The 17786-nt window shown below is 39.8% G+C and overlaps 1 protein-coding gene across 1 annotated transcript in view; it reads left to right on the top strand.

Moving 5' to 3' along the window:
• The first annotated feature begins 6791 nt into the window (after window positions 1-6791).
• CHSY3 (chondroitin sulfate synthase 3) overlaps window positions 6792-17786 on the top strand; it is a 244787-nt gene continuing 233792 nt past the window's right edge. The window contains exons 1-2 of the mRNA XM_014730389.3: window positions 6792-7940; window positions 10428-10711. Coding sequence (XP_014585875.2) covers window positions 7145-7940; window positions 10428-10711 — 1080 coding nt within the window. The 5' untranslated portion in view covers window positions 6792-7144. The remainder of the gene's footprint in view (window positions 7941-10427; window positions 10712-17786) is intronic.

Raw genomic sequence — 17786 nt, 5'->3', positions numbered from 1 at the left:
ATCCATAAAACCTGACTTACAAGACTTTGAAAGACTTGTGTCATTATTGGCTTACTATGGACTTAAATAAAAGTCCACTGCTGGATGCAGCAGCCTTAAAATGAATTATAAACTGTGCCTGCCTCACTCACTCAAGATGCAATGACAATGGGCTGAGAGATGTGACATCTAACCTCTCTTGCATCTCAGTAAAATATCTTCACATTTAATAAAAATAGGAATAACAGAAAAGCAAAGACCCCCTAATCTCTCCTCTTCTGCCTATTTGATAATGATAGTGTGGCTATAAGGAATATATGCATATATATGTACATGCATGCATATATACATAAAATATCTGTATATCAATACTTAAGAAAGCACACAATAAATCCTGTAAATGTTCTAAAATCCAATTGTCTCTTTGTTTTTCAAAAAGTGAGCTTTAAGGAGCCAGCCCTGTGGCCTAGCAGTTAAATTTTGTGCGTTCCCCTTCAGCAGCCTAGGTTTGGTTCTGGGCATGGACCCACACCACTTGTTGGCAGCCATGCTGTGGCGGTGACCCACACACAAAATAGAGGAAGACTGGCACAGATGTTAGCTCAGGGTAAATCTTCCTCAAGCAAAAAGAGGAAGATTGGAAACAGATGTCAGCTCAGGGCAAATCTTCCTCAGCAAAAGAAAAAAAGTGAGCTTTAAGACAATAGTCAGAACCAGATATATTGGGTAAAATAAAGTATATTGTTAAGATTAATTTCACTTGTTTTTACTTTTTAAAATGTGACTACTAGAAAAATTTAAGTTCCACATGTAGATCATATTATATTTCTTTTCAATAGCAGTAACAGGAAAAGAGACCAAGTAATTAACAGGGGTTGAAAATCAAAGAAACAGGAAGGAAGGTGGCACATGCATTTTAGCTTTGTTGAGATAGAAAATATTGAATTGGACCTTATTAATATTTTAGGAGAGAAGTGAAAGGAGAAAATTAAAATAAAAAAATCTTTTTAGAATAAATTCAGATTGGTGATTAAGAGCTCTTTGGAGATTTTGCAACTCACTGCCTAATCATGGACTATTACTACTTAAAAAGAAAAAAAAATCTTCACATCATAAATAGTGCCTCTTTATTTGCAAAAACTTGATTGGGTGTTTAACTTATGTCTAAGAGACTGTCATTGGAGCCCAGGGGGGATGGAAAAAGTGGAAGCTTTAACTCTGATGTTGTCATCTCCTGACCCTTTCATAAGTGACAGCAGGACTCTCATTCCTGTCTTCCCAAAGTGCACTGATGGTTTAGACAAGCGGACCATCTCATAGTCAGATAAATCTATCGGAAATAAAAAGGAATGTGTGCTGAACTTAAACAAATAAAATATTTTCTTCAAACTTTTTATTATAGAGAATTTCAAATCTATGCAAAGGTAATTACCCAGCCTCAAGAGTCATCAATACCTGATTAGTCAGGCCCTACCCATGTCGCCATCCACCTAGTCATCCTCAATCCCACATTATTTGAATTCCAGACATTATATCAGTTCATCTATAAACATTTCAGTATTTGTTTATGAAAAACAAAAACTTTTTCGAAACATAGTCACAATACCATTATCATACCTAAAAAGGGAATTAATAATTCCCTAGTAGCATCAAATATCCAGTCAGTGTAAAAAAATGTAACTACAACATTTTCATGTTGAGTAACTAAATGCACATTAGTATTAGGCTCTAAAACTTATAGTGTTATAACATGCTCTAAATAATTACCTTTTCATATTTCAGTATATGAACTTCTACCATCCCCTCATGTGTTGATTTCTGAGGAAATAAAGATATAAATAAATGGTTACCTTCTTGAGTCTGTATGATTATAATCTTCCTTGGCAGAGTCAAAAATATTTTATAACACAATCTATCCCTTAGGAACAAACCGAAGGGCATTATGATTATTAACCACTAGATGCCACAGTTGCTTCACACAAATGAAATCAACCCAGACTTGATCTGTCAAGAAAAAACGATAACATTCTAAATATCACAGTAAAATACTAAATCAAAGTGTCAGGACTAGCCTAAGCTTGCTTATACCTTGTGACAGAAGCATATGCTGAACCATATATTTAAATACTTACCTTTAACTTTCATAACTGATCAAACCATGATATCCTCCCTTTTAAACTCATTTGTACCTTTTTCTCTGATTTTAAAGTGATTGCTAATTCTTTCCAATCAGTTCAAACATCAATGTAGTATCTTCAGAGCAGTCTGCTGAATGGCTGTCTCTAATTGGGTCAGACTTGTTTTTGAGGTGGTTGACATGAATGTCATTCCAAAGCCAGGGACACACCCCCTATGAGAGCTCTGCTTCACTGTGAATCCAGATGATTCCTTATGTTCTAGTACTTCAGCTCAGACAGGTGGGAAATGACTCATCTGTTACAACAGTCAAATATGGACATGCTGGAAACTGTTAACAGATTTAGAGAGGACAAGGAATCGGTTTTGCACTTTTTTTCTGGAAACGACTTTAATTTAAGCAGCTTTTTTTCTTACTGTTTTTCTCAATTTCTACTACTGAGGGGCTTCATAGGAATTTTATCAGGTGATTCACAAGTATACCTATTGAAACATTCTTGTTTAAATAAGAACAGCGATCCTATCAGACATCTTCAGCCAGCAATACTAGAATTACATACACTTCTGTATTCTCTCTTCCAATATGGTATACAGATCTGGCTATATTTTCGTATGCATTTATGTTTACTTTTCTTCAATGATAAAGAGTTTTCATACAAATTTGTCCCTTAGCATTCTTCTTACCCAAATAAAATTTTTTTGGTAAAATCTTCCTAGAACATATTATTTTATTCTTTGTTTTAATAAAAAAACTTAGTCGTTGGTAGAGATTTCCCAGAAAAGTATCTACACTAAAACTCATGTACCTTCAAAATTAAAGTGACTACGAGAAAATTACTTCACTGACTTTGGGAAATACCAAATAAATAGCTAGAGGAATCTTAAGGAGTATGAAATTAAATTCATATAAAAATCTTTCCCAATATTTCTACTTATTACAAATGAGGCGGAGGTGCAGACATTGTGTGGGAAGAAGAAGAAAAAGATGTTTGTCTTTTTATTCTGTTCCAAAGTGATGGGGTCACTTCAAAAACGTTTTAAAGACTCTACCTGATTCTACCCTTGCGTCTCCCTAGCTTTTTCTTCCAGTAGGAGCTAAAGTGGTCTTTGTAAAACATAAATAAAAACCACATCACCACTCTACTCCACACCTGCATTGTTGCTCAGAATTAAAGCCAGAGTCGTTACAAATGTCTTCAAGGTTCAAAATACTCACTGTCCAATATGGTAGACACTAGCTACTTGTGTCTATTGGACATCTGAAATGTGGCTGGTATGAATTAAGATGTGCCATTAAATGTAAAATACACAATGGATTTGGAGAACTTAGTACTGATATAACGAATGTAAATTTTCTCAGGAATAATTTCACATTGATTACCTGTTGGAATCATATTTTAGATATATTGAGTTGAATAAAATGTATTATTAAAATGAATTCCACCTTTTTAAAAAAATGTGGCTACAAGGAAAAATTTAAATTACATGTCTTGCATTTATGGCTCACATTCTTATTCTATTGGACAGCACTGGCCTAAATGATCAGCAAGTCACCAGCTCGCTCCCATTTCCAACCCACATTGGTGCTCTTTCCTCAATATACCATGTCTATCTCAAGCCTTTGTGTTGCCTGTTCCCTCTTCCTGGAAAGTCTTCCCTCAGATATCCTCATGGTTAGTTTCCTCACTTTCTTCTGATCTCTACTAAAATTACCAGAAACAACTTCTCTGACCAATCAATTTAAAATGGCCTCACCCAACACATGTATACACTCACTATCTTTCTCTGTTTATTCAAAACACTTATCACTCAGCATATTAAATGTACTTACTTATATGTATATATATATATACACACGTGTGTGTGTGTGTGTGTGTGTGTGTGTGTATGTGTCATCTCTCCTTAGTAGAATATAAGCCCCATGAAGTCAAGGGCTTTGTCTGTTTTGTTTACTGCTTTTTCTCTAGAATAGTGCTTGGCTTATGGTAGGTACTAAATAAATATTTGTCAAATAAATGAAAAGATGAACTATCATAAAAAATAAGTAAGATGGTATCGAGGAGATTTTGCCATGAAGGAAGGATTGGAAAATGAGAAAAGCTAACGCTTCTTGAGCCCCTACAATGCACTAGACACTGTGCTAAGCACTTACATATAATATCTTAATAAATCCTCACAGAAACGCATTGACACGTGGGAAATCTACAGCTCTGATAATTTAAATAACTTTCCCAAGGTCACTTAGCCAGTATGGAACATCATTTCAACTTTTCATTTTATTTCAACGTCTCCAAGTGCCTTCCCTCACTCCCAGACTAAATTAGATGCTCTTCTAAATACTCTGAGTACTCTACATTTTCCCTTCATGTCATTTGTCACCACTGTAATTCATTTTGTAGTGTGGTGTTTAATGTCTGTCTTCCCCACTGCACTATACACTTCATGATAGGTGGCAGTGAATATCTTGTTGACATTTCCATGCCCAGAGCCTTCCACCCTCTGTAATGGTTAATCTCTAATATACATTTGTTAAATAAAGCTTATTTAATGATTAACCAAATTAATTAATCACATTGATTAAAAACATTCATTAACTTAATGTTACTTTATCCCAAAATATTGTAACAGTTGGTGAGCAGGTTATTTGTGCTCAGCGAGAATTAATCACTTTGTAGATCAACTACACGGATGGCGCTCACTGGAACGAAGCCTGGCTGGATATTGTGGAGAGAGCATGCTGGCGTGGAGGTGGACTACTTGTTCTTCACAACTGATCATAGGTAATGGGGCCATAGGATACAGATTTCCTCAGAAAATGTGCTGCCCAACGTGGCAGCCCCAGTCACTGGGGGCTATTTAAATCAAAATTAATTCAAATTGAAAATTCATTTCCTCAATCACTCTAGCTACATTCCAAATGCTCAGTAATCATACATGACTGCTGGCTGCCTCATACACAGCACAGATAAAGAAAATTCCCATTATAGGGACAGTTCTATTGAACAGCACTATTCTCAAAAGTTTAAAATGTCCCTAGGAAGATATATTTTTCAATCAGGAGGGACCTGTTTGTTTGATTAGTTTTGTATTCTAACTAAAATTAAACTTAGAGAAAGAGTCCAATAATCTGTATCCCCAAGTGTTTCTGGGCAAGACCTAGACATGGAAAAGGAGCTTCACTGTCCAGCAGATGAAACATTTAGTCAGATGTGCTCATGCACAGCCAGTAACTGGTGTGGAAAGAACCACTCCTCTACCGGCTCCGGGCAGGCCTGCTGTTCCAGGGCCGCTGCCAGCTCCTTGTTGGATGGAGCCCTAGGTCTAATGCCATCCAATGCCATCCTTTTGCGTTTGATGTACAAAACAGAAGACTGAAATTTGAAGAAGAAAGGATTTGGGATGCCAAATACGCCTCAGATATAGTTAGATTCACAACTTCTACACAGAAAGTTTTAAAATGTCACATATCTTCAGGTAATTTGTTCTAATGTGACTTTGAGTGATTTTCGCTAATACTGTTTAACTTTTTTTGAGATTCTGTTGCTGGAGATTTTCCCTCCCTAATTGAAGCGGTAAAACATTTCCTGTCATTGCCATAGAAAACAAAATGGTTTATAGACAAGACAAATTGTATTTTCTATTTTATTTTCTGATTAAGTTCATTTATTTGGGAGAGCAAGAATTTTCTTAGTTTGAATGTTCCAGGTATTGCCCCTATAATTTGTTTACATCTCTCCATCATTTGCCAGTTCTACCAAGACTGAAAATAGTTCCTGGTTCTCAGTTCTAGACAAGAAACCAGTAGGAAAGCTGAGGAGAGGACCACTAGGCAGCCCCACATTTCTAACTCAACAGGTGGGGAACATAGAATTTTTATGTTCTTTGGGTATTGAGCCCCCACTCACCATGATCTCCTCAGACTTTCGGGGCGGGTATTTACAGTCTCTCCGGAGATTTTCTTAGGAGAGACGCCGAGTGACTCTGGTGCTTCTGTGTACGACTGGCTGGGGAGAGGTGGTGAAGGATGCAGGTAGGGAGTGGGGAGTCGGTAAGGCTGGGAGGAGAGGTGCTAGGATGGGACACATGGTTTCCCGAGTAGTGAGCGGGACAAGGAGTGGAGAGAGAAGATGGGGAGCAGCAGCCGTGAAAGAACTGCGAAAATTACCGAAACCCGAAGAGTGGAGCCCCGGCGGACCTGGGCGGGGCAGCCTGGGGAAGGGTCACGCCGGGACGTCACGGGCGGTGGGCCGGGGGAAGCGAGCGGGTAGGGAGATGCTGGCGCTCGCCGGGGGCTCGGGGACCCGCGCTCCGCCGATGAGGTCAGTGGAGCCGACGCGCCGGGAGGAGGGCAGTGGAGCCCCCGGACGCGGGGCGGGACAGGACGGGAAATGGGACGGAGAGCAAGGGCCGGGGGAGGAGGGCCGAGGGGGCGTCGGCGCTGGAAGGCGGAGGCGGCCCGACTGGGATCGTTTCCTTCCGGAGAGGAGGCCGGCTCTGGACCAGGCGCGGACGGGGCTGTCCAAGGGCGGGGGACGGGGAGATACCGCGGCCCGCGCTTCGCCAGGGCTGGCAGCGGGGGTGCTCGTGGCTCCTCCTCCGGCCCGGTCCGAGCCCGGCGGCGGGGGGAGCGGGAGGCGGGGAGCGAGGGCGGGGGCTCGGGGAGGAGGGAGGGACTAGGCGCGCCAGTGACAGGGTGGCAGCCTAGGAGCGGACGCGTTGCCGCCGCCGCCGCTCCACCTCCTCCTCCTCCTGCAGCTCCTCTCGCTGCCACCGCCGCCGCCGCCGCCGCCGGGAGAAGTTTCTCTCCCGACCCTCACTCAGAGCCCAGACCCAGAGCGGCGCGGGCAGCGGCAACCCGCGGCGGGCTAGGCGCCCCGAAAGCTCCCACCCCGAGCCGGCGTCGGCGCCTCGGCGGCAGGCAGCGGCCGGGGCTGGGGGCGCAGAGGCGGAGGAGGGGCGGGTGGGAGCCGGGAGACCCGCGCGCGGCGCCGCAGCCGCTCAGCTAGCGTCCGCGCCGGGGACAGCCGCGATGGCCGTGCGCTCCCGCCGCCCGTGGATGAGCGTGGCGTTGGGGCTGGTGCTGGGCTTCACCGCCGCGTCCTGGCTCATCGCCCCCAGAGTGGCGGAGCTGAGCGAGAGGAAGAGACGCGGCTCGAGCCTCTGCTCCTACTACGGCCGCTCGGCAGCTGGCCCCGGCGCTCAGCAGCCGCTCCCCCAGCCCCAACCCCGACCGGAGCAGTCGCCGCCCCCTGCGCGCCTGGAGCTCCAGGGGCCCCAGCTGCCAGAGGCAGCGCCTGGGGAAACCAGTTTTCGGAGCAGCCCCTGGCAGCAGCCACCTCCGCTGCAGCAGCGGCGGCGAGGACGCGAGCCCGAAGGCGCGACGGGGCTCCCCGGCGCCCCCGTGGCCGAGGGGGAACCCGAGGAGGAGGACGGGGGCGCGGCTGGGCAGCGGAGAGGCGGCCGGCCCGGGAGTAGCCACAACGGCAGCGGGGACGGGGGCGCCGCTGCCCAGAGCTCTCGACCCCGAGATTTCCTGTACGTGGGGGTGATGACCGCGCAGAAGTACCTGGGCAGCCGCGCGCTGGCGGTGCAGCGAACCTGGGCGCGCTTCATCCCTGGCCGTGTGGAGTTCTTTTCCAGCCAGCAGTCCCCCAACGCCGGGCTTGGCCAGCCTCTGCCACCCTTGCCTGTCATCGCGCTGCCAGGAGTGGACGACTCCTACCCTCCCCAGAAAAAGTCCTTCATGATGATCAAGTACATGCACGACCACTACCTGGACAAGTATGAGTGGTTCATGCGCGCCGACGACGATGTCTACATCAAAGGTGACCTCCCAGCGCCGGCTGTCCCGCCTGCCCGCCTCCCCAACTCCTTTCTCTGCAGCCAGCCCCAATCCCTGCCCAGCCCCTTTCTGCTTCTCTGCCAGCACGTGCTCCGGGCTCCGGCAGCCCCCAGCCCGCGGTCCCCACCCCTTGCATCCGCCCACCATTCCTAGTCCGCTCCTCCTCCTCTCCTGCGGTCTGGACCCTCCTCACACCTGCCCGGGTTTATTCGCCTTCCTCACTCTGGATGTTCTCGTTTCCGCCCAGCGCTTGCCCCTACTGTTTACCATGTGCGAGAGATGAGGAAAGGGACTTTAGGGTTAAACAAGGCTGTTCCCACCTTGCCCTGCTCTGAAAGCGCCCAGTGGTGGCAGTTTCCCAAATCGGTCCAGAGGGGCGTGTCCTCTGTGAAGGAAGGGAAGACGAGAGCCAGCTTGGAGACCGATGTTCTCGCTTTAATCCCCTACCCTTGGTTTTAACTGGATCTAGCGCAGTGTTGGAACAGGTGAGGTCGAAGAATCATCTTTGCTGTCCTGGACCCTTCCCTGTGCGTTTCCTTCCCTTTCGCACGACCCGCCACGCACTGGGAGTCCTTGAGCACTCCCACCGCTCCAGCGCGCAGCTCCTTCCAGCCACTATGGTGCAGCACCAAGCCGTCCCCACCCCCACCTCACCTCAGTAAAACCCGGAGGGCTTGGGTGTATTGACAGGAGCTGGTGGTGGGAAAGAAGGGGACAACGCCCTCGAATTATGCAGACCCTAGTAGCTCCAAGCTATACTAGCGCCACTAGCATGGATCCTTTCCAGTCCGTCTTGGTGGCTGCAGCGATAAGCAGAGGCTGAAAGTCTTTCCCACAACCACGCGCAGCCACAGCAAGAGAAAACTTCCCTGTCAATTTTAAAAGAGGCGCGGTCCTTCACCTTGAGTATGCGTGGCTCTGGCCAGAGATTTCTCAATTCAGCAGAGAGGCTTTCCTTAGAGCAGAAGTATGTCTTTCCAGTCCAGCCCATTTCGGAGATGGAGAGGGACACAAGGGAAGTAGCAGGATTGTATTGAACAAGGTCTTCCTGTGCTCTCACATTTCCTAGTTTCTTGGTCAAAGGGGGGCAGCCCTTCCTTAGTTTATGCCTCTCTACTTCTAGCCTCATTGCTTTCTCCTGATCCACGTAGTATCTTTCACATGACTCAAGGAAAAACAAACAGAAAAAATAAACCCAAAGTATCTATGCTGTTTTGGCACAAGGAGTGTAAAGATAATGACTAAAGATTTCTTGGTTTGGGGTTGGGAGGAGTGAAATCACCTTAGAGCTGGTTGGCATAGGAAATATTGATAATTAGATACAAAAATAAATAATTAAATACAAAAATAAAGAAATGATTGCATTTCTGATGAATGCACTATCTTTTAGATAGATGTAAGATAGATATCTATAAGTGATAGATCCACTATCTTGTAGTCCCCTTGTCTTCTGTGTCTCAATAAAATCACAAAGGTTTCCTGGCAGAAGTTTGACACACTGTGCAGAGAATTTTCCAAAATGCGTTAATAGCATCTACTTTTGTCATTTCTTTTAATGCTTTGACATTGTCCTTCAGAACATTGAAATGCCATACTCTTTCCATTTCTATTCAGAATGAAATGCATTTTGTATTAAAAACCCAATAATAGCTGAAACTCATTGAGCTCCAAGGGGGCATGGCATGGGATCAGGAAAATGACTGCAGATGCCATGCTCATCAAAAATAATAGTAAAGATGCTGGCTGGGAATGTAGAGAAGGTGACTACTTATTCCAGTGTATCGCTTTGTAGAATACCAAATGCTTTTGAACTGTTTTAGCTACGGAGTTTTATTTTTAAATTGTTTTTCCTGATAAACTTACAAACTATAAGTAAACGAATTATATTATTTAATTTTTAACAAATGTTTATTTTGTCTAAAAAAGTGCTTTCCAGAGTTCCACAGTTAAATTTCAAGAGAAATTTGATTCTCTCTCTTTCTCTTATATATATGTATTATGAAACTTTTGGGTTGTATATGACTGAACTTCAGTTAAGGACAAAACACTAAACTAAATCAATTATCAGGAAAAAGTAATTATTGGATATCAACAGTCTGCCAAATCAATACAAAATATCAATATTTAATATTATATCTCTAGGAATTTTATCATTACTTCAAACGTGCTAAGAAACCTGTCTTTAGTCTCCTTACCATTTCACCTTTTACCAAAAAACTGATGATTATTACACTTATTAAAGTTTTCCAGTGACCTTGACTAGAAATTTGATAAAATTTTATTATGGCTTGATTAATAGCTATAAGTTAGTATTTAAAAAAAATAATAGAATATTCAGAGCAGTTTTTCTTGTTTTCAATATTATAAGACTTATGGGGAATTTATGTCCCTTACTTTGTATTACTTATTTTGTGTACTACAAATGATCATGAATTAGGAAAAGGAGTGATTGTTGCCTCTCTCTTTGTAGGTGATAAGTTAGAAGAGTTTCTTAGATCACTGAATAGCAGCAAGCCTCTCTACCTGGGCCAGACTGGCCTGGGGAATATTGAAGAACTCGGAAAGCTGGGGCTGGAGCCTGGGGAGAACTTCTGTATGGGAGGACCTGGCATGATCTTCAGTCGAGAGGTTCTCAGGAGGATGGTGCCACATATAGGTGAATGCCTCAGAGAAATGTACACAACTCACGAGGACGTGGAAGTAGGAAGGTGTGTTCGACGTTTTGGTGGGACTCAGTGTGTCTGGTCTTATGAGGTAAGACGAGCTGTGATCCAAGTGTTCACGTATTACAGGTGCATGCCATTTTACAGTCTGAGGCAGGGATTCTATTTTTTCTCTCTTTATCTTTGTATTTGCTTGAAAATGATAGCAGCAGCCGGTAATGGACACAAGGGTGATTATGGGAGATACAGTTCTTATTAGATCTAAGGCCTGTCTGAGGCTTTCTTGTTAGCTTGGCTCTTTAAGCAGCTGCGTATTTATATGGTCATATCTCTGGAAGATGCTATTTCCCCTTTATTTGTTTTATTGGTGTTTATATACATGCATAGCCATTTCCTGTCGCTAACAAGAGGACTAATTTTATTCTCTTGGGTTGTAGCTTTTAGCATTTGGTACTTTGTTGTTGGTGGTGATTGTTTGAGGTAGGTATCTAATTACTTCTCTTCGTTTTTAAATAGTTAAAATCTGGAGTTTCTTGGAAGATTGTCATGTGGAAATTTAACAAGTATTTTTTAAAAGCTTAGGAAAAGTTAACTCACTTATGATAGATTTATTCACAAAATTTTAAAAGGAATGAATTATCTGGAAAAACAGAAGGAGTTCTGAAGATGTCAAGTAACTGCTTAATATTATGACTGGTTCCCTAAAATTGATTTCTGTCTGCCCTTATTCCATTTTCTGAACAGCCACCATTATTTAAATAATCTGAGTTATGAACTGTTGTTTTATTGCAGTAATTAGTTTTATGAAATACTCTGGGATCTTTTTCCTTCAGAAATTTGTTTTGAAATGAAATACTGTTTTATTTAAAATAATTTCCTGAAAGATAGTAAAAATTGGCTTAACATTTAAATACTAGTGTATTGCAGTTTTCAGTATAGTTGGGTTTTCAGGTGGTTGGAGTTTAATATATTTTAGCTACCCAGTGCATACATTTGTAAATTATAACAACTCATTTACTTATCTTTTCAAATTTTCTATGTCTCTTAGTATAGAAGAAACATTTTATGAAAACATGTTCACTGTGAAATCATTATACCTCAAGACTACACAGTCCTATTCATTTTTCTTTTAAAAGTGTAATCTCACTTTAGTTAATTTTCTTTCTTTTTTATACTTTGTGATATTTATACGTTGGGGAAATATTCCTTATATTTATTACAGAGTAAAAATTATTGATAACTAGTTATTTGGAATATGTACTATGCAAACTTAAAATTATTACATACCTCATTCCTTTTGATAATAAAAATAGTAATTTAAAAAGTTTTTAGCTTTATAAAACTAAAAAGTCTTATGATTACCCTTTAGAATAAAAATTTATGCAAGAACGTTATAATTTATAAATAAGTAATTTAGAATAAACTCAGTGAAAAAGACTTTTCTTTCTCCATTTAATGTAAAAATAACTGGAAGGCAAAAAGTAAATATTCAATGTAGAAAACACATTCAGTCCATTTTGTTTACAGGAAGACTATTTTTGTAGATATATACCTGGTGTGGATGAATAAAAATATCATCCATATTTAAAAATAAAATGGGAAATTATTTTGTTTTATTTGATACCTTATTGCCTTAGCATCACATATAAAGTTTTAACAACCCTTTTATTTAAATGTCCCTCCTTTCAGGTTTTCATTGATTCTGCTGTGAAGGTACAGTTCTCACATAGTAGTCCACCCATTCATGTTCCAAGAGTAAAGCAAAATATGCTCCGGTGACCTACATGCTCAAGAATTGGTTTAATATTTTATTTGTAATATAGGCATTTGTTCTGATTAAAGGGAAGAGGAGTTCTGATACATGTGCACCCTCTGTTAGAGTAAGTGGAATCTTAGATCTTTTCATTAACTGATGTAAAAGAAGAGACAAAAAAGGGACTGCAAGTCTTAGGGATGAAACTTCACAAACACCATATTTCCATTAACTTTTCCCAATGCATTTGAGTTTCAGACTGACACTTGTCCATCGCTGACATTAGAATCTATATGAAAAAGATCATTTCTACATTTTTTGCTAGCAATTGAAAATATTATTTTCTAAAGGAATACTGTTTCAGAATGTGGACTGTATGCTTTGCTAAGCAATTATATAGAATTTACTTTGTTTTGGAGTTTCAGTCTTTCAAGGAGCTATTTGAACAATATTTCCAAGGAGGCATGGATGTAATCCTAATACAAAGTCTCAAAGTCTTATTTAAAGGAATGGTGGAAAATTTTATTACCAAGGAGTATATTAAACAGCATCTGTTAATCAATTTAGTAAAGATAAATATACAGTTAAATTATATCTAAGCATTTTAATATTAGAGTGTGTTCTATGTTTCACGAGACACTTGAGTGGGTCACTTGGGGCATAGCCAAGCTAGGACTTTCAAGTTTGGATTTTAGGTTAGTTGAAATGATGTCCATCTAAGCTACTATTCACATTTATGGAAAAATTAACCTGTTCCACTCTGGGTTGGCATCCACAGTAAAGGTGAAATTTCTTATGTGGTCGTGTGTGCATGCTATGATATTGACCAGTAATTTTGTTTCCATATTTTTTTTAAAAGAACTGTCTGTGAAAGAATTCTCTTAAAATTTTGAATTTCTGTTATCTGTACCTTTCATGGATTTCAGGGTTTTGTTTAGCTTTTCTTCCTACTAAAAGTTCTTACAGAATTAAGAGTGCTGTTATGGAAATATGTTCACAATTATTGAATTTGAATAGATGAAACATTCATGGTGGAATGTTATCTTTCAAAAATAATTAGCAGGCTTGCAGATCTTGTAGGAAGAGAATTGAACAAAAATACTAAAATACATAGATTGTGTAGCTTTTCTTGAATGTAAATTATATTTTTAATACAACCTGGGAATCTTCTAGTATTTTTCTTTGCTGCTCAGTTGAAGTCTACTTTCTCTGTGTTGTATATACAGTTAAGCATAATACTGAGAGAGAGCTAGAGAGAAAGAATAAACTTGAACTTGGATTTGAGTCACTGCTCTACCACTTATAAGTTTCATTGCCTTTTGTGAGTTACTTCTCTGAGCCTTGTTTGATTCAGCCAAATGTGGAGTTTGTAACAGTGTCTACCTCATAGATTTTGGAGACGAAAAAGTGAAATGGTGAAATGATCCATGTAGAGTCCTTAATATAGTATCTGGCACATAGTAAATTGTCAATAGATGTTAGCTATTATTGTCATAATGCTGAATAGATTATGTACTATATTATATATATTATGGATTCGATTTTATTCATTTAATAATTATTAGTAGTGAGTGATTCATTTATATCGAAAGAGTCAAACTAAAATAAATCAAATTCTTTTCAGTTAAAGAATCCAAGTTTGCTTTTTTGGCAAAGAACAAGAAACCAATATGTTTCAGTATTTTAGAAGTATGAGGGATCCAATATCAGTAAAACTTCATAAAACATGGCAGACTGTTTAAAAGACGCATTGCAAATATTTGCTTCAGTCTTTGAACATCGTATTAGATGACTGATCTTAAGAAGACATTGTGGAAAATATTATTTAACAAGTGGTTATTTAATATCCATAATAAGGAATCCCAAACAGATCAGACTGTATCTGCATTTAAAAATTACTGTAGATTTCTAGATTAGTTGCCAGAAAAATAGCCCCTTTTTTCTGAGTTTCTCTGGAATTTTCAGTAGGAAAGGAAGTCAGCAGTATCCCATTCTGCAGTCAACTCGCATGGCCACCCAGAAACTTGTCTCTCAAGGCAGCTGGCCCCTCCTCCTGAGGGTCCTCGGGTTTTTCAGGAAATGATGTATAGCTTCAGTTCTTTCTCACGATAAGATCCTGGTGGTCTGGGAAAATATATCTTGCCTGTTGGCCTCTTGCTCTGTTTCCTGTCATCTCCACCCACTTTTTCTTCTTTCCTTCTGTCTTTAATGATAAGTAAAATAAATGACAAAGGCATTTTGCTATGCACTACTTTTCCTCAGGTTCTCAGTAAATTAACGTGCAGGCCAACCCTGATATTCCAAGAGATCGCAAGGTGTTCACACTTAGGGCCCAGGAATGGCTTGACCACTTGCAAATAAAGAGGCCTTTGGCTGCTGGTGAGCCTCAGGTAGACTGGTTCTCTGGGTGCCTGAGACCACTGGAGAGTCAGGGTTGAGCTTCTCCCTTCCCCACCTGGAGGTAGAATCATCTAGTTTTCAAGGACATATGGCAGTTGTTAATAATCAACAGACTTCATGGGCTGCTGTTGTATCATTTATAGCTCGAATTGGATAAGTAAAGATTACTAATTGAAGCATGTTTGTGAAAAATTATTCAATTCTAGTCACTCTGTGAGTGGTAGAATTTATTGGCATCTACTGTTGGCTAAGTTCACATCTTTGGTTGAGATGTATCTTGGCTACTGTGTTTCTAGTTATCTGAGCTGCCATCTGGCAGCTTGGGAGGCTACATATGGCTCTTAAACATTGTTTGGCACACGAGTGTTTTGAGGGTTTTTGTTTTTGTTTTTCGGTGCCTTTAGCAAAGGCAGGCAGCCTTCAGTCCCCTTCGTATCCTATTATTGTACAGCAGGTTCCCTTTGCACGTTTATTTTAACTACCTGGCCCAGGTAGCCAGGAGACTCTTGATATTTTGAACCAGATAATCCATGTGTACAAATTTCATTAAAATATTCTCTAGAAAATGAAGTACTTTTCCAGTGAGAATGAGATCTGTATTTAAATACGTTCGTTAATTTACAGACGAATTAATTTTTTTCAAACTTGGCTGTTAGAATTTTATATCATGTAATACAATATAGTTACACTTTCTTTGTTACAGGCACGTTTTTAGTAAACAGCCAGAAAGTCCTCACTGTTAAAAAAATATATTTGTACTATTTATTTTTAGCCTGTCTTAGCAGAATTGGAAGTTCTGTTCTTTTGGTTTTTGTTTTAGTAAGATCACTTACATTCAAACATTAAAATAATTTTAATTTCAATGATCCTTCTTCTCCCTGTGAGGGAGTTTTACATTTCATCTAGAGTCATTTTCAGAATAGTTTGTATTTATCTTTTTAATGTTTGCAGTGAAATGGAGCCAAAGAATATCTATCCTTATTTCATTCAATTAAATATTGTTTCAAATAAAACATAGCTCTATGTTGATAAAAATATTTCTCTATGGGTTTAAAAAACCGTTTCTTATGACTAAACAGATTTTTATTAGATTCTTTAAAGAATTAATTTCATGCCAGAATGTCTTATGTCTAATCTTGGCCCCCTAAGGGTGTAAACACCCTAGAAAATTCTATTATTTCACAAAAGGATATATCCTGGAAGTGTTTCCCCGGGCTTGTAATACCAGAGAGTGACTCCATACATATAAGTTCTTCATAACATACCCATTAAGGCTAAAATATCTGGTCCGTTCTAACAGGGGCTGTCGCACACCCTTCTTAGCTTCTTCCTATTTCTTATGGGCTTCCATCTTCTGTAATGCTAATTTTACTGTATCATGAACATGGTTTCTGCCCCCAAAATATATTAATATCTATGGAATAGTGTAAGTCTGAGATTTTTATCTAAAATTCAGTCTCAAAAATTGTTTCTTGTTTCTGATTTAGTCACAATTTAGTTTTTAACTTCACTAGAAGGAGTCAGCTTCTCACACCTACCCTTCCCACCCCCGTTCCACTTGTCAGATGGAATCATCAGGCATGGATTTTAGGAAGTTCCTTTTCTGCGACACTGTTTTCTTCATTGCACGAAATAAAATTGCATTCCGAGTTGAAGGCAAAACAGTATTTTTTTTCATATTTTGATAGTCTTAGCTCATTCATATTCATTGTTAACTGATGCCTTATCACCTGAATTGTGACAGTGTGTACTTTCCAAGAAGATGATTTCCAACGGTTATAAAAACTGTTAAGTTTGGAAGATGCCACCACACAGTTTGAAGTAAGCTCCATGGTAACATAAGTACTCATGTTAGTTTAAAAACTTTGAATACTCTTCCTCTTTAATGGATCATAAGTATTCTAATTTTCGGAAAAAATTCCAGGTCAATTTTATACTTCCGCTTTCTTTGTCTTGGTCTCCAAAGAGCTATGTTTTGAGAAACATTTATTTCAATCCCTCTTCTAATTAGTCAATCAGTGCTCAACATACAAAGAAATGTATTCTATCATATAACTGTACTGCATTTTACTTTGATTGTAACATGTGACTTTCTACACAAAGATAGAACTTTTAATAAGGTGTTTGAGCTAAATAGAAACTTCATTAAAATTAAAAAATCAGTGTCTTGAGTCATATGAGTCACTATTTGATATTATTAAACAATGGGAAGACCTAAGTAAACTGAAAAATTGAGGAGTTTTAGTTCCTCAGAATTCTAATGTTCTCTTCATTTACCGTCCTAACTATCGAAGAGCACGCTAGTTAAGAGTTATCCACATGTAAATCAGTTTGAGTCATGGCGTATATTTAATGTTACCCAGTCTTGCAAAGGTGTTGGACATTTATAGTACAATAAGTATGTTACATGTTTCTAAATTAATTGAATCAAAATACTATTTTTTAAAAAAAATGCAGCAGGCACTGTTTTGGAACTAACTAATGAATGAAATAGATTTCTTAATTTTTCGGGATTTTAAAATTTTTACTTGCCATTTATAATTTGGAAAGCTGTGTCCCTCATTCTTCACAGTCACTGGTATCTGAACTTTTCATGATCCCTTTCAGTTTAATTCATTTTTATTGTAGAACTATTTGTTTATTTATGGAGTACCAGTACCTCCAAAAGACATGGTTTAAAGAAATATACATATTAATAAAAGTAGAATACAATACAATAAAATAAAAATGTGAAGAAATAAGGGAAAATGAAAATGTAGGAAAAGAAGCGAAAAAAAACATTGTAAAAATAGTTGTTGGGCTCCTATTTTTCTGACACAAAAGAGAATCCTAACTTATGACACTGAGACCTGAGAGAAAGCTTTCCCGTTGGACAGACTGGGGCCCTGAGGCATCACATACTCAGCACCACTTCTGTGATAAGGAGAATAGCATGATTCATGTGGATGTTTCTTAAAAATCCCCTCAATATAAACCAGGGCTGTAATACAGGCAATCCTGCAGGAGGAATTCT

Source organism: Equus caballus, chromosome 14 (assembly GCF_041296265.1).
Source record: "Equus caballus isolate H_3958 breed thoroughbred chromosome 14, TB-T2T, whole genome shotgun sequence".
Taxonomy (NCBI): Eukaryota; Metazoa; Chordata; class Mammalia; order Perissodactyla; family Equidae; genus Equus; species Equus caballus.
Note: the sequence above shows the minus strand (reverse complement) of the source record. Positions and strands in the feature narration are given on the sequence as shown.